We start from the raw sequence: 25,407 nt of genomic DNA, 5'->3' as shown, positions 1-25,407 counted from the left end.
TTTTGGGATTTTAGTTTCCTTTTAATCCATTCCTTTTTCACATATTGTTGCACTGTATTCAAGTTTTCAAGTTTTCATGCATGTAGAATTTATATATTTTGTATCGTATTTATGATGCCAATTTATACTTAAATGGTAATTTTTACAAATTCTTGCATCATAACTCTAGTTAACAGAAGATGTTTCTAACACCTTAGCAAAGCTTAATTTTCAGCATGCAGCTTATTTACCAACCTAGTTTCAGGCTGAGTTATTTGTAAAATTAATTATTTGCTAACAAAGACGGTCGCTAAATCACGTTAATAATATTTCTAACTGTTGTAATTTATAATGCAACGAGTTCATGTAATTTATAATATAATTCATTTATAATTTTTTCAGCAGTATTGAAATTAATAGCAGATACTGATGATGTTATACATTTAGATTACAATGATTTAGATTGTCATTGCCTTCTTCACTGATGCTTTTATGCTACATTCCTAATATTTCATAATGGCATACAGGTAAGTTTAACTCATTCACCAAACATGAAAATCTCCAATTCATCCCACTTTTGTTCTTACGTGTGCTATATCTTCTATTTTCTTTATTATATTGTTCAGCCTAATTTCAAAAGATCTTATGATCAAGCGGAAAAAGTCACTAAACATTGGTAGTTCGACGCGAAATTCTAGTCCCAGTGATATCCCCCGGCTCTTACTTTTTGTGTGTTTATTTACTGTGTAAAAATGTAGCGTAAAACTTTCAGTTCATGAAGTAAAAGTACTTTTAAAATTTATTCTTTAAACATATTGCAAAAATTTTCACCTTTACTTTAGCATAGCTTTTTACAAATCCCTCTAATAAGAAAAAATAAAGAAAGAAATTAACTCGTTTTCGGTGATTGATACCTCGGTGCAAATTATACGTAACATTTTCCAAAAGCATAGAGTTTATATTGGATATTAATAAATTAAGGATTATTTCTCCATCTAATTTTCTTAACATATTTATTCCAGAATTTTCTTTTCACACTGTAGCGCTTAACTTTATGAGTTTTCTATAATCATTCAATTTATTTAGGATATGGCAACTTTGCATACCTTCTGACAAGTAGTCATATTTTTAACCACTGTTATTTTAATTCCTGCTGACTAGCAGTACATTATTCACTTACTTTTCACAAATGCAAATATTCATCTTATACTCAAATCTACGTAAAATAGCAATAAAACTTCAGTTATGTGGAGCTCCTGATCGATTGCTTGTTTTAGATCGAATGAAATTAAGCTAATTTTGCTGTTAATTAGCTTGTTTTTAATTTAATTAAACGTCCTAATTAATTATATGTTCAGATATTTCCAAGTATATTACACAAACTTTTGCATCCCAATTTTTAATTTTTGGTTAAAAAATAAGTCTTTATTTATTGACAGGCCTGATTGATTATATTAAACTGCAATACTGTTTATCCAATTTTTTTTCCTTCTAGATAAATTTTAGAAAAACTTCTTATCATAATAATTTAAATTTATTTACAATTTATACGTCAGTGTGTAAGGTTTTAATTTAAACTAACCAAATTTCTTTTAAGTTACCCTTTCCTGTAAACTCTTATTTCAACTTCCCTTCAGAATGAGCGCGCGGTTCAGCTTTATGCTAATTTGTTTTGGAGCCAAGTTTTTGTATTTAAAGGTTAGTGAGAAACTTCTCAAGTGTGAGAGAGCTTTTAGTCTCAGACCACTTCGGCTCGGTGGACGTTCGCCAGACTAGTTAGTATTTAAATTCTTACGCCTTAGCGCTATTGCTCTACTACTTATTGAAGTGATTTAAATGCGCTAGTACTTAGCTAAGTACTTGCAACGCACCATAGATAGGCCAAATCTCGCGTTTAAGCTATGAGAACAGCGACTATTTAAATTTCTACTTAAGCTTTAGTTTAAATTGTTTGATTGTTCAGTTTGGACCCAAGCGCGATCATTATTTTTTTGTTATCACTCCTGAGCTGGGAGTTACTGTAAATAGTAATTTAAATAAAAGGGTATTTTATACCCTTTCTACGTTATAGTTTTTCTAGCACTCACAAGAACATACTGCAATCAGCTCACTGTTCGAGATCAGGACCTTGATACTGTCACCAATATGCTTGCCAAGAGTATGTATAGGACACATAGTCCTGACAAGTGTTCCAAATGCATAGTAATGCTGTTATAATAGATTTATAATTATAACAGTTGTTATAATAGATTTCATGCTAAGCTTTTTATAATTTAACTACTAATTTCTGCAAATATTTACATGATTACTTTAATTAACAAAAAATATTTCTAGCACACTTTAATACGGAATAATCTTTTGCACGCTAGTAAACTATATTAAATTTTCCAGTCTAGTTCAGACATCTTGACTATTATTGATGATTATTTAATTATAATTAGTATGCTTTACAATTATTTGGTTTATGATATTATTGTGATATTCTTTCCTATAATATTGTAATTAATGAAAGATGTTTGTAATGCTAATATGTATGTTTACCAATGCCTTTTAATTTTCTTTGTTAGCTCTCGCATTTATTACTGTTATTCAAGTAATTAGCCTGCTTCTTAGATATTCTTTACTTGTTCTTGTGATTGTGAATATGTAATTCTAGTTCTTTATTTTTATTTTCCTCTTAACTACAATTGGCTTCGAAAAGTAAAATTGTAGCCCTGTAGGCAAAGGGGGGAAGAAATTTTGATTCGCGCAGTTGGACTATACCAGGACGAGGGAGGTATTTTCATTCGCGCAGTTGGTGTACACCCGCTGAAACAAGTTATTTTGTCTGGTAGTCATTGATGTGCAAAGCAAGACAAGAAATCACAAGACAACAGTGATGATTTTATTCATAACACCACACAAACACAATTCATAGTACACACGGCAAGTAATACTGAAAAAATTCTTTCTCATCAATAATCTTTCTAATGATGTATACATGATATAAAATTTTTTATGGAAAAAATAAAGTATGCTCTTGTAATTTAATAGATACATTCAAATTAAATACTGATTTTTAGCAAATAATTCTCTTGAAGACACATATCAAAACAAATATGCACATTTACTTAATTGTTCATATATCAAACATACAAATCATATCTACTACGTATTTTCTTTAATGATATATATTAATCTAACGGCATATGGACACTTATAAAAAAAGGTAATAAATTAACCACTATATAATCGATTCAGTTTCTTAAAATAATAAAAGTATGGTTGGAAAAAATTACTTTTAGAAATAAGAATGCCCTTCCATTAATTTTACAGATTAGGAAGTATAGCAGAAACCAAGACTATCAAATACAGTTTTAGGGTTATCCAAAACTTCAAACCAAATACAATCAATCACAAGTTAATAATCATGAATATTTTTATGAGAGACCAGTCGTACTAATGCATGAATGAAGTTTAATTTCAAAAGTGAAATCAAACTTGGACTTCTACTATTATACTTATACTCGAGATAAAATTAACCTGAATATATAGGAAAAGATACCGATAATGTACAGCCGCAAAGTTATATTTATTTTCTAAATTTATTTAATCAGGAAAATTTTAGCTTTAAAAATCATTTCAGCTGTTAGTGATAAATGAAAGCAATAAACAAACTTGATTTGAAATTTAGTTACCTTTTTAATATAAGCTCATTATTAACTTATATTTTAATGTTAAGACAAAGATCAAGCGGAGCACATATACTATTTTAATTCACTTATCTGGCGGCTACTTCATTTAGCAAACCTACAAAACAAACTTCTTTTTTAAATTTTGGTACAAATTCGAATCAAAATCTTTGGAACCTTCTATTTATACCGACGCTACTAATAATCCCTTCTTAATTTTACTGTTTAATTGTTTCAGACCTGGAGCGTAAAAACTATGAACAAGCGTTGCCTTTTTAAAGAATATATCTAATGTGGACACCACATGACTCCCTCGTACGGTCTATTAAATTTTGCACATTTTTGCTGAACTTCATTTAAACTTATTTCCTTGAATTTAATTAGAGATATATTTCTAATTCAATCAATTCAGTTCTCACTTCAGGGCAAGACAGGGAGAAAAAATGAACACTTAATCTTCATTAAAAATTGTAGAATACAGAAAAGCCTAAAACACCAAATACAGTTAAAAATAATTTTTGCAATTGAAATTAGAGTTCCTACGCAAAAACAAGCGATTCAGCCAGGGGGCAAGAAGACGAAAGTTTCGGTGCTCATAACTGAAAGTTAACTAATGATCACACTGAACACAAAGACACTGACGCTTGTGCATCAACTGACTTAATTCACTGTGCTACTAAGAGTTTCAAATGTAAACGAATGGCGTCTTCGTTAGACTTAGTGGCATTTTTGAAATTGTTGATAATTCTACAACTATCCCATGCAGATTAATCAAAGACACAGAAATATTAACCGGATAATAAGAACAACACAATTCAATCATTTTTAAAGCAAAAAATGAACAATTTACCAACAAATAAGAATAAAAACACTGAGCTCACCGAGCCGAGTAACAGAGTGAGTATATATATATATATATATATTCTGGTGCCGCCTATTATAACCAAAAAGGGAAATGCACAATTATGTTATAGCAGTCTTATATGCAAAGTTTCAACATTTTGAGGCCAATCATTTTTGAGTTATGCGAGATACATACGGATGTCATGAAAAAAAAAAAAAAAAGCCTCCTCTAAATCCATTTTGAAATCCGTTTTGGCAAAAAGAGTCTTTTATTCCATTCGTACGTACAGCTGTCATGCAAAAACATAGTTCAAATGGATTCAAGAGCCGTCACAATGGATATTTCTTTGAGATATGATACCCGAAATGTTTCGAGATTACAATACATCCTTTACTTTGAAGAAGGAAGTAAAAGTGCTAAAAAAGAGAATTAAAGGAAAAGGAGAAACCTCTCAGAAGAAAGTTCATTTAGAGCAAAATTGATAGAAATAAACAAAAGAGCAAGGTTGCACATATTTGTTTAATCGAATTCTAAAAGAATTCTCAGCGTGAAAAACTGGAGTAAAACAGCAGCTTCAATGTTTTCAAGTTAGTTTTTTCTGGAATACAGAACTATAGACAACTTTTCTGAATCTATAGCATTGCATATTTTGAATGCTTATTAACTAAAGCGAAAGAATATGTTTTTCACGTATGATATTTACAAAGTAACTGAATTTTGCCACTCGTAGTGCATTTTAATCCGTTAATTTTTTAAAATTTTATTACACTTCTAATGATACCAGTTACGAGTATCATAATCATTTTCATAAGTACCATAGTGTTTTCCTCTGTTTATTTCCTATTAAAGCTTTATATAAGTTAAAACTATAACAAAGAAGTTTGGAACTTAATTTTCTTATCTGGCATTCGGTTCTGAAGGTTCAAAACTATGTTTCGAAACTAGCATTCAGATTCTGAAGCATTCTCTAAGCCTTCAGTTTCTGAAGTAATTTTATTTTGCTCTAAATTAGTGAATTATAGGAATTAGAAGAGAATAACAATGAGTATATGCTTTTGTGGTTTAACATCATTTTGACACAGGAATATTGATCAAAACAACAGTTATTTATAGTTAGATTCTTATATAAGTAAAATAATAATAACAATTAAATTTTATTAGTAACATAAGTTTTGAAGTACATGTGTATATGAAGTATAAAAAGAATAAACATGTATATATGCTTACACTTCGTATTTTACAGTTCGTATAAGATTCTATCTACCGATAGAAAACGATAGATTAATTTTTTAACTCTAAAATTTAAGTAGAGAGACAGAAAAGTAAATTTGAGACTTCACAAATAGCATAATATTACCAGATATTATTACACTTATGATTAATACCGTGTTAACACTGCCAAGTAATCCTTTTTAATTTGTCTGAAACTGTCTTATTTCTCCAATTCCCATCACTTACTACAAAAAAATTAATTAATGTGTTTATGAAAAACATTCGCTAGGCAAAGAAGTAATAGTATCAGAGTTCTGTGGAGAGACTTCGGCATTGCAATTCTGTATTGAGAAAATACCATTTTAAGCAGTTAGATTGGAATCCTGCCTGGCTGCGAGTCAAATATGACGATGGGGAAATATTGCTTTACAGCATTTTAGAGAAGAGAGATGTAGTTCAACTTAATTCATTTTGCACACTTACAAAGAAAAAGGTGTCATAAATAGTGGAAGCTATTTAAAATATTACCTTTTCCGAGCTATTTAGTTGAAACAACTGTTAATACATAGATATTGATTATTATAAAATTTTCTTAATGTGACGCTCCAAGAGAAGTTGTTGCCAAATGTAGAAGTTGTAATTATTTTTAATTTGGTCAATCTCATAGATAGGTATTCACCAAAAAATATTTTAGAAATTTTAATTTATATGCATGATTACTCAGCATTAAAAGTACAGTTTGCCTAAAACTAAGAACTCGTCTATCAAAGATTAAGGCTAGATAAATAGCAACATATTGAAAGAGCTATTTGATTAGATTTAAATTCTAAACTAGACAAAATGACATTGATGTTGATTTCTCATAGATTACTATCCACTTTCAAATAATTTACAAGTTGTTTGAAAAGAAATTTCGAGCAATTCTAACACTCAGACAATGGTAACATTATTTATACAGTCGCTTAATTGGCATATAACTCTAACAGAAGTAGATGCACATAAGCAAATACAACAAAAATAGCTTCACTTGCTCAAGTCAAGGTAGAAGAGTTGGAGTTAAAACTTGGGAATTCTGAATGACATTGTCCTACAATAAAGACTTATTAAATTTGAATGACAAAAAGTTTCACTAACAATGTACCAACATCAAATGATTTTCCAGCTCCACTTATTGAATAATTGCTTCCGACGTTGAATTTTAAAAATTAAAAAATAAAACATCATCCTTATGAATTTTATCTGTTTTGAAGAAAAGCGAAGAATATCTTTGTGACTGTTTATTAACGAAAACATGATTCTAGGTTTCAGTCAGGTACTACGAATGAAATCTAGTTTTGAACTTCAGATTGGCTAAAAGACTGTTTTGAACATTAAATTTATTTACAGCAAATATTGTACATTATTTGTGCTAATTTCCACTAAATTTTAGGTGTTAAATTTATTTTTAAGGAATGAATTATATTGCTTACAAGTCCATATTGAGTGCAATGGACGTTTTATGTACACTATCAATAATGCCCAGTTATAAGTTCGTTGCTTTCAGTTGAGTTAACAGATTTATGACGAATTGGTAGGGGACAACTGAATAGCATTTTAAAAGATTGTTGAAAGTTGATCTGAACATTTGGTTTTCAACTATATATTAGTTTTAATGTTAAATAAACTTTGTTAGATATATTATCTCAAAATATATCAAAATATATTATTTCACTTAATAAAGGTTAAATGTACGAAACTATAGATTTTCTCTTTCAAGTTCCCTTTTATCTTTTGATTGTTCAAGAATTTGAGAAAAAGGGTCTAGAAATAGGAGAGCAAATACGAGTTGCCGATTCAGTTAATTCAAAACGTTCTTAGAGGGTCTAGTAAAAAAAACCTTTAAAATTCGTTTTTTGAAAACTAAGCAAGACAGGGAACAATGTTTGATTACACAAAGTTTTAGAACTTTCTGTATTTGGTACAAATGTTTTTGCATTATTTATTATTTATTACTTTATTTTATGCAATATTTATTATTAACTGCAAATAGATTTATTCTGAACAAATTAAAGGTAACGTTTTGAAAGGATTATTAATTTTACACTTTTATTTCCTGAGATTTCCGCGTTAAATGAGACCAATTAGAAATTACAGCCTTTCCTAATTTGAATACTCAGTATGCACGTTGTGTATCCTTCTATGCTAAATATTGAATTCTTTACTAATTTTAAACTGAAAATATTTGCCTGTTTTGCTGCATGTTCCAGACACAAATTCCGACTTCTTAACTTCCTCTGTTATAAACATTTCAAGTATTTTGAACCGATAGTGCATATTGTCATTTCTGATAACAGATTTTGTTTCTGCACTCAAAAAGAATGTATTAGGTAGTAAAGAAAAGTAAGAATATGGTACATACACATATATTCATTTAAACACGATGTATATGATATACATGATTTACAACCAAAAGCAAAGCTCCTGTAAAGGTAAGGAAGGTTCGGTTCAAATTACTGCAATGACAACAGACGAAATGGTTTTCATATCTCTTAACTGGAAGTAGATAAATTTAACAAAACTTTAATCACAAGGTAATGTTCTTCCTGATCTTAAATTTAAAGATCAGCGATGGAGATTCACAGCATGTTTAGAAATCACTTTGACGCAAACAACGGCGGCAAAATAGGTTACCGGCAGAAATGCGATATTAGAATAAATCCGATATTTCTTCCACAGAGTACGAGTCTCTTTTCATCACGTTTCGTCGGTTATAATGGGAGGGGTGTGTCTTTTGCTTCGAACGTGATACTGCGACTGGGAGATTGGACAGAGTGACAGAGGACGGCTTCACATTCAAGGAATACTGGAGTCGCAAACGGTATACGGATCGTCTAACTAAATCTGTTATCTGTAAAGGAGAAAAAAAAATCATTAGATTAGAATTCTGTGTTAAACTGCGAATTAAGCATTTAGCTTCGCTTAGGAGAGTAAGTAACTGAGCACAAACTTGTAAGACTGGAAAGATGCATTATACATTTTTCTGGGATTTTATGCCATGTGTGATACACCAAAAATACTTAATTTCTTAATTAAAAATTTCGCTACCACATTCAAGTAAACAGAGTCTAAAAATGAGCAATTAGATAATGAACACTATGCTTCAGTCATATTTATAATTATTGATATACATATGTAAATATATACTCACACACATAAATATACAGTTGGAAAAGTACATAGGTTTGCTTATGAGTAGAGTTTTATTCTAAGAATATGCAGAGATTATTTTCGGAGATTGAGATAAAGTTTGAGGAAGAGGAGAGAAAGAAATAAAAGAAGTGAAGCAATCCAATCACGTGTTGTACAAATTGCAAACATAAGAAGACTTTAGAAGTTAGAATATTACTAATGAAAAAACGTGTATGTAGATCTAGTCTATTTTACCATTTATTTCGATGAAATAAATACAATTCTATTATAAAAACTTAAATTTAGCTACGTTATCGGCCCACGAACCTTTGGAGATTTAATATGAAGCCACGTACATAACAGAATAGTAAACAAACATATAGGTAATTTATTTCTGCAGAAATTTAACTACAGAATGTACCAGGTTACGGTCATAATTTCACAATCATTCCTTATGAATGTTTGTTAGCATTGCAACAAATTCAGCTATTTAAAAGTTTACTCAGAATGCCGTATGACTGTTACAGCCGAAAACATTGCGGAGAAAACAACGCAAGGCGAAAATGTCGTGCTCCAAAACATCGTGGGAGAAAAGAAAGCAAAGAGATAGCGTCGTTAATCCGTTTCATGCTTATTTACGTAATCCTGCTTGACGATAGCTCTGATTAAAGAGCCTCTCGACTATTTGGCTGAGCGCACCCATTTTCCCTTGGCTTTTTCTTTGCTCTTCTGCCTCTTCTGTCTATCATCGATACATACCTGTGGGGTGCATCTAAAAACCATATTGTCTAAAAATGTAATCCATACAAACATGTGGGGTGCATATCGCACCTATGATGATGTGTGAATGAGAATGTGCGTCGCTAATTAAGTATTCAGCAACAAATTATGTCTTGTTATCGGCTACATCTCTCTGTGAATGTTATCTTATGTATGGATGGCCACGACTATTTGTTAGTTTCTCCTTCCTTATGCATCATTCAAATTTACAGTTATCACCTTGTTCTCAAGATAACTAAAAAATTTGTCTCTCTCTCTCACACACGCACAAACACATATTTACTAATATATATGACATATATATATATGTCATAAGATGACTTGGTGAGAGAAAGTTGCAACGGATTGCCGATGGTATTTTTGCATTATAACTTGGAGTGATTTTACTGCATCGTTAGACTGATGACACTCGGAAGGCAGACTTGGCGGTAAATTCCACACATAATTTTATTCCTTGATATTGCACATAATCACTGTGGGTGCGCCATGCATCCCACAGTTTTATACAGATTATATCCTCTTAAACAATGAACGGAATTACAAAAGTAAACTCTGCGTGGCTAGCGGCAAAGTGACACAGCGAAAAGAAGCAGAAGAGAAAAGTGAAGAGAGGGGACTTGCGATGCAATTACCATTTATACCAAATTCCATTTCAGATCACATGAGAGATTAATGTCCAGATGTTGGGTTCAGATTTCATCGATAAGTGCGCATCAGAATTGCAGGAAGTTTAGTTAGAAAAATTATTACTTTGTTATTTTTAGAATGAAAACGGAAGTTTAAGGGATATTATTAATTTATTATTTGGAAGGTAGATATTTTATATGATAAAAATACGTAAATAAAAGTTATAATTTAAACTAACGGTAACCCTTTATTTCTCCCTCTTTGTTTAAAAAATCATAATAACTTTTCTAGAGTGCGTCATTTCTAGATCATTCTATATTGCATGGCCTGCGCAACGCTGATGACGCAACTCTTGGGAACTGAAACGTTTCTAACCTAAACCGAAACTTTTCTCTTAACAGCTTGCCATATTGGATAAATGCTCCACTTTCAGCTTGAGCTTCTGTGCTACTTGTTCGCTGTTTCTTTGCGCTCGCTTCCTATCGCAAAAATATCAAAAATGTAAATGTTCTTGAATAGGCACGACTAGAGTGCCAAGTGAAAAGTGGCCACAAATGTCAACTGGAAATAAAAACGGATTTAACTGCCAAGTTTCTTAGATATTATGAACTCAACATTATTAGCATACTACACAATCAGAATTCTTCCTCTTCAATATGGATCTACGATCTATCCTATCTAGGTATTACGCATCAACAATGCTCCGTCTTTTTCTTGTTTTCATTATATATATATATATATATATATATATATATATATTCACTAAAAGTCATTATGCAGTCTTATTAGTACAGTGGTAAGAGAACCGGATACCATAGTATTGAGCCGAGTTAAAATCCTGAAAAAAAAAGTATCATTGTAAATGTTTATTGTTTTTGCTTTATAAGAGCATTTGGATTACTGTCGAGGATAAAGTCCTTTCAAAATATTGATTGAAGGAGACAAGGGTTAGGAAATCCGTTCACCCAAGAGATTCTCCTTAAAAACTGGGACGGAGCTGGGCAAAGGTATACTTTCACATATAAGGTGCTTATGACAACGGCAGGCGTAAACCTTGTATCTTCGCTATGATAAAGTTTGTTGACTTGATGTGGTTGTAGGTTCAGATTAGGAGAATTAAAAACATTAACAACAAAAGTCATTATATTTTATGACGTAAAAGCGATTCATTAATCTAATTCACACATGTAAGTTAATATTTAAAAAAGCAAAACAATCATGACAAATAAGGCAAGGTGGGTGGTCTGTCTAGTTGATAATATAAATCTTTAATAAAAGAATATAAATTATATAATAAATATAATATACAATAAAAACATAATATATAAAAGAAGAAAAACTGAAACAGGATGATATATATTTCCGCGATTACTACTGAACGCTCATGGGAAAATCAGCAATGTAAATTTGAATGAGAGTCTTTGTTAATATTCTAAACTGGCGATGAGATAAAACGAATATTTCGGAAACTACAGAATTAAGATAACATCGTTTAATTACAGGAAAAAAAATTTATATTACAATAAGATTTAAAATATCCCTTTTTATTTAATAATTGGTTTTCCTAAAAGCGATTAAATTACTATACTAAAGAGTTCTTCAAATGTGTAGCAAGCAGGTAATTATAGAAGTAAATAAAGTTCCTTATCTCGTCACATAGGCAATCTGAATTATTGCCTATGTGAAGATCAGGAAAGCAGTCTTCGAACTTTTAATGTTTTTCGTGTAACAAATTGCATTGAATTGTAATTCTAACTAAAATAATATGAAATACCGTTATCTATTACTTTAAAACAGTTATCCAAGTTAAATAACAAGAAAACTTAAATTTTAATCTTTATTTGAAGAATTAAAAATATTTGTCACTGTAAAATAAACAACTCTAGATTTCTTATTGTATGCCGGAGCGAAACTTTCGTATTTATGTCTTGAATTTAGAGTAGAGAGGAGAGAAATATAAAGCTAAATAATGGATAAATTTAATTGGTTAATATGTTTTTGTCGAATTATTAATGGTAATTATCTTGCTCACACCTAAAGGTTAATTTTTATTAAAGCAAAACAATCATGTCAAATAAGGAAATGTAAGTGTTCTTCCTGCAATAACCTTTATCTCATATGAAGTTGAAATCCGGCGCACATTTTTTCTAATTAAAAAAAAGACTGAATTGAGATTTTGTATCGCACCGCCACGGTATCATCTATTCAAAGCTGTTAAAATGCTACATAAAAATATTTCACTACTTCTTGATGTTCAAACAAGTCTCTAATAAGAATCGACGCATTTCAACTTATACAGATATACTAAATATTGCATACTTAAAGCAGATGCAACAGCAAAGGAAAATCTCTTAGTTATAAAAAAGCAGTTAAAATATCATGAGCTAAAACTGTAAAACTGTAAGTTTTTCATTATTTATACAATTACAAATCTTATTTCACATCCATGTAATATCACATCCTGAGAAATAAAATGTACGAAAGCATCATTTTAAGATGTTAGTTTAAGTGGCTAATTTAAAATTCTACTGTGATTATCATATTTGGATCTAAAAGTAAGAACATAGTACTTAGAGCGAAAGCTGGCGAATTCTGTAACGGCATGCGCAATGAATTCTAGTAGCCTAAATCTAGTTATCTGAAATTTCTTCTGAAATGAAATATTTTGCCTTTTACGAAATTTACTTTAATAATCAAGATAAATTTCATCTCTCTTCATTCAGTTCTTTAGCAGCAGTATTTAAAATAAAAGTATACGATTTTGTTACCGTTAAACTGGATTTTGCAATACATACCTTTGACTGTAAGTGTAAAGCAGAATTTAAGATTTATATGTGACTTTACATTCAATAATATGAATAAAAGGATCTCTATTTCACCTACTCTAATTGCCTAAATTTATAGACAGCAGTACAAATATTAATAAAATAGAAAACATTGGATAATTTGTGCAAGAATCTATTTTTATGATATCGCTAATAATTAGCTCTGATAACGCTATGAAGTCAACCTATGATTACAAGGTTGATAATGTATAGTGTATGAGCCATCAATATTTCAGAAATGGAAAATATGTTATTGAAAATTTATGTAAATATTTACATTTGTGTGTTAATATTTGATTGCATATTTGTTTTTAAATATTTTGTATTGTTGTTCCTCATAAGAAAGTGCTATCCCTAATTACTAGTTATTAGCCATTTTTGTATTCTTGTGCATAACCCCTCACCCTTTCCCCGAGAGTTGAGGGTAGCACCCAGGTTGAGAAGGTTCATTTCTAAACGCTTGTCAATCTTTTAGTTTTTCCTTACCATTGTTTAAACATCCAAATTATTTTTATTATAAAATTGGTTAATTGTTTTCTACAATCGGCATAGTATCGAAATTTTTTAGGTTCACTTTTATGCACTTAAATACAGTTTGTATACAATTTTATTCTCAACACGATATTTAAAACAAATTGCTAGCACAGAAATATTAGTGCTTTCATCTACAATAAGAGAATAAAAACTAGTTTTTCTCTCCTGTTTTCCTTTTTGCTATAACGGGCACTTCGAGAAAATTCTTGCAGTTTCTATTATTTGCCTACTTGCGCCATTTTGGATTTTGTTTCTCTATTCCACGTGGTATGTTGGATTTTCTTCTTTTCGAACGTGGGTAAGTTTCTATTTTTTTTGTCTATATTCTCTTGGCCCAATTTGTCATATTTTTGTGCATATTTGTGCATATTTTACCGTTTGGGGCTTCCCAAATTGTATTTATTTGTGTGTATTTATTCTTATTTTATCTATTTTCCAGTTTTTTGTGTTTGTTCTCCTTTCGCATTATGTCAACAGACTGGAATTGATTTTGTAAGTTAGACCTTAAGTGTATGAAAAATTCTTGAACCATCTCCACATTTTGCTTCAATATAAACACTAGAATATCATTCCCGAATTCAAGCGTAGTCTTAAATCTTCTGTTCAAATTTCGAAAATTATGCATAAATTCAAATTGTCACTTCTTCGTCACATGGTAAAAAACACGCGCGTACGTTTGTCTAAAGCTGAATATGAATTATATTAATTTAAAAATTGCCAATTATACTTTAAATTTTCCCTATTTTGATTTTAAGTCTTGGTCTGGAACTGATACTATGCTTGTGAACGTCATAAAATGTCCTTGTTTCTAAATTCCAAAAGCTGACACCTCAATCGCCTAGTCTCACCCACTTTCATAATCTTCCCACTGTAAAAACTAATCCTATGAATCCTATCGTTAATATCTCTAATATTAATTTTTCGAAGGATTATATGAACGTATTAAAATATAACTTTTCAAAGACATCTAAATCTTCAGTTCCCCAAATCACCGCCCTTATTGAAACGCTTTTAAATTCTCTAAAATTTCAGAAACATAAAAGGACACAATCCGGCATTTAATTAGTCACAACGTTGTTCCTAACAACAGTAGATTTGTTTCGCATCTTAACAAAGGGAGGCCTTACAATTCATTCTAATGCTAACATTATAATTTGTAATTTTGATAAGGGCAGACAGATCTTTGTTATAAACAAACGCGCATATATTGAGGAAGTCTGAATGAAGGCACATACTACTCGATCCCTAAAGAGTTTCCACTTCTGATATTAAAGTTAAAACAGCTATTCAGTCATCCCAACTCAGTTTAAAAAATCACTTATTCTACCTATTGCTAACTGTGATAGACGGTATGCTCTCTCCAAACTACACAAAGTTGGAATTCCGTTTCGACAGATAGTTTCCATCTTAAGAACAGCATCATATCCTTTACCGAAATATTTAGTTTCCAGATTTTCTCCTTTACTTCCTAACAATATTCACACTGTAAAACGTTCTTTTGAAGTCGTCTATATACTTAAAGATTTTTCTGTCCTACGTTTCATCATGATTTCTTTTGACGTGAAATCGCTGTTTACTAATATTCCAGTCTAAGGAGTACTAAATTATCTTAAAATTAGTCTTTCACACATACTGAAATTAAATAATTAATTCCTCTTACTAAAACTCTCCTTGATTCAAATACACTTTGTTTCCAAAATGAATATAATCGCCAAATTGATGGCTTAGCTATGCACCTCAGTCCTGTACTTGCTGAAATTTATTTATGCTGCTGATGTTCTTGCTGACATTATGACTATTTGAAGTCAAATTTTTTGAGAAACATATATTCACTACGTAGACGACACTTTCGCGCTTTTTGATGTTAGCAAGAGGTTTTATCCCAAATTTTATCTATTATGGATTCGTCTGATCCAGCCATCCAGTTTACTTTTGAAATTGAATCTGATAATTCCTTTCCCTTCCTTGATATTCTTGTAATAATCAATGAATCTATTTCGGCACTACTGTACTGTTTACTGTAAACCATTTTCTGTTTGTTTACCGCTCCATGCTATGTCATGTCACCAGGCAAGCAAAAAATGGCTTCTTTGTACTATTATGTATTTTGCGCTCTCAAAATGTGTTCCTCAGAAACTCTGCTTGCTAATAAACTCAATTATTGGAGATCAGTTGCCAATGAACGAAGAGTTTCTCTCGCGGTCATTGGTAAAGCCTTTAGAAACTTTTGCGCTAACCATCAAAGAAGACATTCCGATATTAGAACATTAATAACCTTGCTGTGTTTCCATTCTATTTTTCCGACAGTTATAAAATTGCACGGATTCTTCAGGAGTTCAATTTTCAAGTCATTTTCTTGTCTATCAATAAAATCCAAGGTTCGACTCTTAAAGATTCCATTTCTAACTTGGGGAGTTTATAGCATATTTTGTCAGTGTGGCTTAAGATACATCGGGCAAACTAAAACAGCATTATAGTTTCGTATCAAGAAACACGAATCTTATGTAAGAAAAGGCGATATTAACAAATCTTCGGTAGGTAATCATTGACGAAAACTTTATTTGAATTTTGACTTTTGGATCTGCAGAAAATCATTCAAAAAGCTTCTTCGGTTGGTGAATTAAGTTTTTTTAAAGCTTTTCACATTCACAAAGATTTATCTTGTTTAATTAATGACTTTAATTAAAGTCCAATTCAGTCCTTTCTAACGCTTTTAAAATTCTATTTACTTAATTTTTCAATTTCGCTAGTATTTTTGCCGATAGCTGGCGCTACCTTCTCGTTCACTTTACTGTGAAGTTATAAGTATGATCGTTGTTATATATGTAACTGTAACTGTATCTATTATTATCTTTAATCATAACTGTAATATAGAATAGTAGATGAGTAATGTAGAATAAACGATGTTTGTGTACATCTTGTAATCATCACTGAGCACGTACCCAACACATATAAAATACAACACATGGCGCAGTCGAAGGTAGATTAAAAAGAAAATCTGGCTGATCTTTAGAATATGGTAACTGGTAGTTTGGCGACATTTTGGAGGCGATAAAGGTTACTACCTGGGACTTTATTATAATGTGAGCAGTACTCAGTTCCGATTACGCATTATTTTGTGTGAGGGAAATGAGAGATCATGGGATATGTCATGTGATATTAATGGATGAATTACGGTTCTTTAATTGGAAAAGGGGGGAATTTGGAAAAATATCTGTAGCTGTATATTATTTTGTATTAAGCTTCATTGTGTGTTGTGTTGAATAGGGTTGAATAATTTTGGGATTGTATGGCGCTGTCTAAAGTGAAAAATCGTATGAATGTTTGGAAGATGAAGGTTTTAAACATCTTGCTGTGAACCACAAATATTATTTTAAAGATCCGGAAACAGGTGCACATACCAATACAATAGAGGGCACGTGGAGTGCTATAAAAAGCGCCATTCCTTGGCATTGTGATAAAGAGAATTTTGCTTTTTATTTAGCGGAGGAAGTGTGGAGGAAAAATTCGCAGAAAAAATCGTTCAATAATTTTATTGAATCCATAATAAAAGTGTATCCACCATGTAAGCAAGATTCTGAAGAAGATTAGGTAAGTTAGTATTTTTAATTATTTGAGGATATTATTTTTATGCATTGTTCTAAATGTAAGGTGGAAGTAAAGTAATTTGGTATTATTGCGAAAATTGTTATTAGCAATGATTTAGTTTAAAGTAATTAGGATTGTAAGCTAATTTTTATTAATTTAATGTATGTGCTTATTTATATTTTAAGTAGTGTTTTTGAATTTAATTATATTTTAATTAAATGATAGTTATTTTGTGAATTTTATGTTTGTAGGAATTTGGTATACGTTTTAGTTGAAGTAAACGTGCATGGAAATAATATAAATATTTGACACTAAGTATTTGTAATGCTTGCGGTATGAATTCGTTGGTGACGTTTATAATATAATAGGCAGTTTTGGGATATTTTATTTATTTTATATGTGGAAATGTTCATATTTGGAAAGGGTATATACTTTTTCGCGATCAAGTAATTTCATATATGTTCTTTTTACCGGGTTTAAAGATTCAGAAAATTGTCATGTATTTTCGTGAAATTTTTCTAATTTATGAGAAAAAAGTAGTGTACATGGATATAGTGAAGAGTGTGCGCAATGCCATTTTTGTGCAATTCTGGGATGTTTTTTTAAGTAAAAGTAAGTCGACGTGTACATGGTTTATGTGTATGTGTTATTTTGAAAAATGCGTAAGGAGTATGAGAAGTGTTCAGTAGATAAAAAGAAAAGAAACATGTTTTTACTTCGTGAAGACAAAATGCCGGCGGGGAGAAAAAAATAGAGGGTTGCTGTAGGAGAGTTGGTAGCCAAAAAATCGCCAAGTTACCATAATCTAAAGATCAACCGAAAATCTTTTTTGAAGAACCATGCAGCGTCGGTAAAGGTATTCTAAACGAAAACATCATGGGAAGTTGTTTACTGTGAAATCGAAACTTATATCGCTGGTAACTGCGTTGTTTAATTTTATTGGAAGTGGCTAAAAATACGTATATATATAAACTATTTAAAGTCCTAAATTAAATATGGATGGATTAAAGCCACCAAGTAATCTAAGTTTCGAAGGAAATTTAAGCAAAAATTGGAAGAAATGGAAACAAAAATTCCAAATTTATATGTTAGCGTCAGGTGGTATTACTAAATCACCTGGAATTAAAGTAGCTATTTTATTGCATATTATTGGTGAAGAAGCACTTGAAAAGTTTAATACTTTTAATTTAAGTGAAGAAGATAAGAAGGATGTTGACAAAGTAATTGAAGCTTTCGAAAATTTTTGCATACCGAAAGCAAACGAAAGTGTTGATAGACATATATTTTTCTGTCGAACACAACATGTAGGTGAATCGTTTGATGATTTTTTAATCGATTTAAAGAAATTAAGTAGCAACTGTGGATTTGCAGAATTAAAAGATAGTTTAATAAGAGATAGAATAGTAAGTGGAATTCTAAATAAAAATCTCAAAGATAGATTATTAAGGGAAGATCAGTTAACATTGGAGAAATGTATTAAAATGTGTAAAGCTTCTGAATTAGCAGAACTTCAGCTGAAAACTTTAACTGAAGAAAATAAAATAGAAGCTATCAAACGTAATAAGTTTCGACCTTCAGATGAAAAAAGTCAGCCTTGTAAGAAAGACTATCATGTAAAACAAAAGCAACAAAGTACTAAATCTTCTTCAAACTATCAAGGAAATAAATACAATAATTCAAAACCATGTAGAAAATGTGGAACTTTTCATAAGTTATACAACTGTCCTGCTTATAATAAGATTTGCTTGTACTGTAAAAAGAAAAATCACTTTTCTAAAATATGCACTTATAAAAATGTTAATGTTGTACAGAATAATTTAGAGCATGAGTTGCATAATAATGGTAATGAATATATTTTAGGGTCAGTAGAAGATACAAATCCATTTTCTAAAAATATAACAGAATGGTTTGAAAAACTAAAAGTAAACATATCTAAATATTTATTTGTTAAGTTGGATACTGTAGCTCAGTATAATGTGCTACCATTGCCTAAATTTAAACAATTAAATTTAAGAGATAAATGTTTGACTAAATCAAAAGTCACTTTAAATAATTACAATGGTACTACAATTGATGTAGTCGGAAAATGTAAATTATTATGTGAAACGTCGAAAGGGGACAAGGATGAAGTAGAATTTCAAGTCGTAGCATGTGATAAAACTGTTCCAGCTATTTTAGGTTTACCTACATTGCAAAAATTAAACCTAATTCAAAGGATTTGTACAGTAAATCCTGATGCCAATGAAAAGTTACCAGAATCTTTAAAAGGATATCAAGAATTGTTTAAAGGAACTAGGAATTTAACTGGATATACATATCATATTAAATTAAAACCAGGAGCTGTTGGTAAAATAGAATCCTGTAGGAAAATTCCACTTAGCTTATTAAATCCATTAAAAAAGGAATTAGCAAGAATGGAAAAAGATGGTATTATAAAGAAAGTTAACCAACCAACAGAATTCGTGAATTCATTAGTGGTAGTAAGGAAAAAGGATGGAAATTTAAGAGTGTGTTTAGATCCTCAGCACCTTAACCAAAATATACTGAGAGAACATTATCACATACCAACCTTTGAAGAAATTTCATCTCAAATGACAAATGCAAAGGTCTTTGGTATTTTAGATGCAAGCAAAGCATTTTGGCAAATTAAACTGTCAGATTCAAGTTGTGAATTTACTACATTTAACACTCCGTTTGGTAGATATTGTTTTTTGAAGTTGCCATATGGACTGAGTTCATCACCAGAAGTTTTCCACAGAAGTTTTTTTGAAATTTTTAGTGATTTAGAAGGAGTTCAAATATATATAGATGACTTATTAGTTTGAGGTAAAGATAAAAAAGCACATGATTCAAGATTAAAGAAGTTATTGGACAGAGCCAGAGAAAAGAATGTTAAATTTAATTTAAATAAATGTAAATTTGGGCTGAATGAAGTGAAATATATGGGACATATATTTTCTAAAGATGGTTTAAAACCAGATGAAGACAAAATTAAAGCAATTCTAGATATAAAACCACCAAAAAAAAAAAAACGTAAAAGAATTAGAAACTTTCCTAGGAATGATTACATATGTTTCTAGATTTATACCTAATGTATCAGAATTGACATCATGTTTGAGAGATTTGTTGAAAAACAAATTATCTGGAACTGGAATGCAACACACGAAAAAGCATTTAGAAGACTAAAAGATGTCTTAGTAAATAAACCAGTTTTACAGTATTATGATATAAAGATGCCAGTAGTTTTATCTGTAGATGCATCTCAAGAAGGACTAGGAGCAGTCTTACTGCAGAATAATTTACCAGTGGCATATGCATCTAAGGCATTAACAGATACACAGAAGAATTATGCTCAAATTGAAAAGGAAACTTTAGCTATTGTATTTGCGTGTACGAAATTTCACCAGTATATATTTGGAAAATATATTACTGTGGAAAGTGATCATAAACCACTGGAATCAATTTTCAAAAAGCCATTAAACAAATGCCCTGTAAGACTACAAAGAATGCGTATAAGATTACAGCCATATCAGTTTGAGATAAAACATAAACCAGGAAAAGAACTTTTTATAGATGCATTATCAAGATCATTCACTGATAAAGGATCTGATTTCTTTGAAGGAGATATAGAAGCTCATGTTGGATTAGTTATAGAATGTATACCAATGTCTAATGGTAAAATGGAAGTTTTTCAACTGGAAACAGAAAAAGATGAAGAACTACAAGTTTTAAGAAAATTAATTAAAACTGGATGGCCAGATGAAAAATGTATGGTTCCAGAACTGGCAAAACCATATTTTAACTTCAGAGAAGAACTATCAGAAGCAAATGGATTAATATTTAAAAATTCCTGTGTTGTTGTATCAAGAAGTTTACGAAAAGATATGTTAAACAGAATTCATTATAGTTATTTAGGAGTAGTAAAATGCAAGATCAAAGCAAAAGAAATATAATATTGGCCAGGAATGTCGAAAGAAATTGAAGATTTGGTACTGAATTGTCAAACATGTTTAAGTTTACAAAAAGCTAATACTAAAGAACCGATGATATCTAACGAAATACCTAATGGTCCATGGGAAGTATTGGGAACAGATCTCTTTTACTTTCAAGGAAGGGATTATCTAATAGTAATAGATTATTTTAGGAAATATGTTGAAATTGGACATTTGGAAGATTTGTCAAGTGTAGCAGTGATAAAGCAATTGAAATCAATTTTTGAAAGACATGGTATTCCGAAAATAGTATATTCGGATAATGGTCCACAATATAATTGAAGAAAGTTTAAAGATTTTGCAAGAAGATGGAATTTTGAAACCAGAACTTCAAGTAAATTACCCACAATCTAATGGAATGGTTGAAATACATATTCACACTGTCAAGCGAATGTTAGAAAAAGCTGTAGTTGACAACAAGGATCCATATTTAGTATTACTGGAATATCGTAACTCTCCTATTTCAGATGAAATTAAGTCACCTTCAGAATTGATGTTTGGAAGAAAAGTAAATGGATTGATGCCTATAAAAGAGAATTTTGTCCAAGCTAAACGATATGAAGACCATAAACAACATTTACTGAAGAGACAAACCTTACAAAAAAGTTATTATGATAGGAATGCAAGATCGTTAAAACCACTGAAAACAGGAGATCATGTTTACCTAAAAGAGAAAGGGAAAAAACTAAATGAAAGAGGGAAAATTATAGAAGAAGCAGAAAGACCACGTTCATATATGATTATAAGAACAGATGGAAGAATTGCAGAAAGGAACAGAAAAGACCTTCTTAAAGGAACTAATCAGGAAGAGTTTGCAATACAAAACAACGATGAGAATGAAGTTATAGATGAACCCGAAATACATAAAAATAGTAGGAGCACTACAAATTTAGATGTGCCTGTAAGTCCTTCAAAATCTAACAGAAGTGTTGTGTCACTAAATAGTGAAAGAGGTATAGTATCATCAAATTTTTCAAATGGACATAACTACGTCACTCGATCTGGTAGGACTGTTAAGAAACCTTATTATTTAAAAGAATATATTTAATTTTACTATTATTTTTTATAAAAAAGGGAGGTGTTATATATGTAACTGTAACTGTATCTATTATTATCTTTAATCATAACTGTAATATAGAATAGTAGATGAGTAATGTAGAATAAACGATGTTTGTGTACATCTTGTAATCATCACTGAGCACGTACCCAACACATATAAAATACAACACAATCGTTACTCCCATTACTTTCCAGTTTTGCAGATTTCTTTTCTCCTGACAAAGAGGGACCTGTACCTCGAAATCGACTGAGAGTTTGACATAAACCTACGCGAAATTTAAAGTTGTTGTATTATTAACTTTAGATTTTCTTACTTCATTAAATACGTTTTTATATGTCTAGAGCTTATGCAGTCAACATACCCGAAAGCTTAACTTTTGCTATTAAACTAGTGCATTTATGGCAAGAAATTACAGTTTAGAGGTAGTTTTATAAATGCTTCCCTGTGCTGATGTACATCAAGAACTGAATAGACGCACTGACCATGCCTTTTACAACGTTTTTTTGAATTATGGAATAGGGAATTGTAAACTAGCTGAAGTACCCAGCATTGCCCGCTCTTTACGCAGCGTAAAGAGGTTTTATTTTGGAAAACGGGGTAGGTTTTTCGAAATCCCGTTTTCGAAGTGTTCGCGAAAAACTGATAGAGAACGCACTTGAACCCTGCTCTAAAAGTTCTGCACCTTTCTGAAAATTTCTGCTATGTTCTAAAGATATAACCAACGCAGTGCCATCTAACAGTCTTAGTAGGAAATGATGCTTGCAGTGTTATCGGCTATGGCTTTTTACGGAAAATCACCATCCACTTTGGCCAATTGTTTCACCACTTTCGAAATATTCGTTAAAAACTAAGAGACAGCACCTGCAAATCCTGCTTTAAACGTTCTATATGCTTCTGGAAATTTTCACATTATTCTCAAGAGTAAATGAACGCGGTGTCATCTAACGATTTTAATAAGAACCTGATAACAAGAACGGAATAATAGCGACGTGAATGAAACGTGGTGACGTGATTTAAAAACTGAAACAGTGTGGAAATAATAACATTTATTTTTTGTAAAAAAAACGAATCATGCATCTCTTGTTTAGCATGCATAATTTCCACTGATAGTGGAAACGCAGCATTGGCTAAGTGCACCCAAGGTTGGTGATGTGTACGTAAGACGGGTGTCTAATACAGAAGGTGTTCACATACTTTTAGAATGATCTCGGGGCCGTTTAATTAATGTTTAAAATAGAAACATTATTTTTTTAAAGTTCTATCTGATAACCTTTTTTTCTGAATTATAATTCTGAATCGTGATTTCCATGATAAAAGAGTTAGGTCTGTTGATTGTCATTCTTCTACTTCTTTCCGGAATCCATCATTCCCGAGCTCTTTTCAACAGACCAAGGCACAATAGTCTTTAGGTGAAACGTCAGAGAATTTAACAGGAATACTTTGAAAAGGTATATATGCGGTACCTGTATCACTCTTCCGTTTTTCAAGGAATACAATCATATTTTTTCGAAGTATGACTTGTTGCTTTCTTTTGATGAAGTTTCATTCTCTGAAAGCCACTGAGATAAAGAAATGGAATTTCTTCTATAAATATCGGACGTAAAACTTTCTCTTGATTGCATAGTGTGTTGACTTTAACTTCTAAAATCACAGCGCGGTCGTACAGCTGCGCGTATTAGAGGGAATTTTGCAAAGAATATTCGGTGCTACTGAAACTGACTTCCTAACGGGTGGTATGAAGTTGAAAAGGGAAAAGTGAAACATTAAATGAAGTATTGGAAAAATACCCCATCATTTAACATCTGTGTGAAGTACCCGCTGAAACAGTGAACCGTAATTATTGTATGTCAGCCGATTAATAGAGTCATGAAAATGTGCTTTCGGACGAATGTTGCAGTTTCATAAACATGCATTCAAATGTAAACGTTAAATAATTTGGGTACTTGGCATGCATATGCATACATTCCCTTTCCAATGTAGTCAAAATTAAAGAACATTTTAATAATAAATAATAAAAATAAATTATACATGCTGTACAAAAACATGCACATACTGTTTCACATATAGAAAAGGCCTCAAAGCTCCTCGTTGGCCACGACCATTGACCATCATCCTGCTTAAAGGCTCTGAACGAGTCGAGCGTCTCCACTCGGACGAGGAAGTAAGACTCCTCTGCAGCCGTAACTTTTGAATTGATCGCCGGAGCAGGCCTTGGATCTTATTTGGGAAAGGAAACACAACACTGAGACACATCACAACACAAGAAGGACACGAATACAAATGCTAGTTTCATAAAAATATTCCACTCAATTCAGCATACTCAGTCTTATTCTAAAGTGAGAATTCTTTAATTTGGAATTTTAAATGACAATTATAATATTTCCAGTTTAGCGCTTCATAGATTTCAGCTTTATATTACACACTTTACTCAGGACTTTTATGCGGGCATTTCCATATATATATAATGCTGACAAGTTTAAAGTTATTTCTCATTTGGGATTTAAATTTTGAGTTTTGATATTTTAGTATTTGCGTCTTTGTAAAATGAATTAGTGCTGACTTGAGATTTAAAGACCTCAAGTAAGTAAGTACCATTCTTAAGCTTAAAAGCAAATTATTAAATTTGGAGCTAATGCTTTACACATTTTTGTTTATTTAATTCTTTACACATCTTTGTTTACAAAACACGACATGTTTGAAGAAGAAATTTAATTTCATCAATTTTCGGACGATAAAATTACCGCACCACAAGAATAGGAAGAAATTTATGAAACAGTTTTCAAAAGAATTATTAGATAAAAGTACACTGCTGGCCATTAAAACTGCGATATCATGAGTTAAGCACACAGCAAACCTGAAATTTGCACGAAAGGTGGATTATGCTAATCTTATATATATGCGGCTTAAGTGTCTGTTTGTCGACGATGGTTTATTGGTTGCTTGCGTAACTGTACTAGCCAATGGGGAGAAGTTGCCCCGGCATTCAAATAGTCCATATACACACTGATACCATACATCCAGTTATCATTGTTTTAATTAAATTATCATTGTATTTAAGACCATTTAAATATTTTTAATTCATACAATTATTGCTTATTATGCATTTAACTATATTTACATATGAATT

At 31.1% G+C, this 25,407-nt stretch overlaps 1 protein-coding gene across 1 annotated transcript in view; it reads right to left on the bottom strand.

Annotated features, from left to right (window-relative positions):
- Positions 1-8,456: 8,456 nt before the first annotated feature.
- LOC118195817 (calcitonin gene-related peptide type 1 receptor-like) overlaps positions 8,457-25,407 on the bottom strand; it is a 527,958-nt gene continuing 511,007 nt past the window's right edge. The window contains exons 14-15 of the mRNA XM_085820565.1: positions 24,334-24,497; positions 8,457-8,593 (exon numbers count right to left, since the gene is read on the bottom strand). Of these exons, the coding sequence (XP_085676691.1) occupies positions 8,590-8,593; positions 24,334-24,497 (168 nt within the window). The 3' untranslated portion in view covers positions 8,457-8,589. The remainder of the gene's footprint in view (positions 8,594-24,333; positions 24,498-25,407) is intronic.

This window comes from Stegodyphus dumicola, chromosome 7 (genome assembly GCF_044657685.1).
Source record: "Stegodyphus dumicola isolate Sdum_Otavi_A_Nest chromosome 7, ASM4465768v1".
NCBI classification, from domain to species: Eukaryota; Metazoa; Arthropoda; class Arachnida; order Araneae; family Eresidae; genus Stegodyphus; species Stegodyphus dumicola.
The sequence above is the reverse complement of the archived record's forward strand: the minus strand, read 5'-3'. Positions and strand labels throughout refer to the sequence as shown.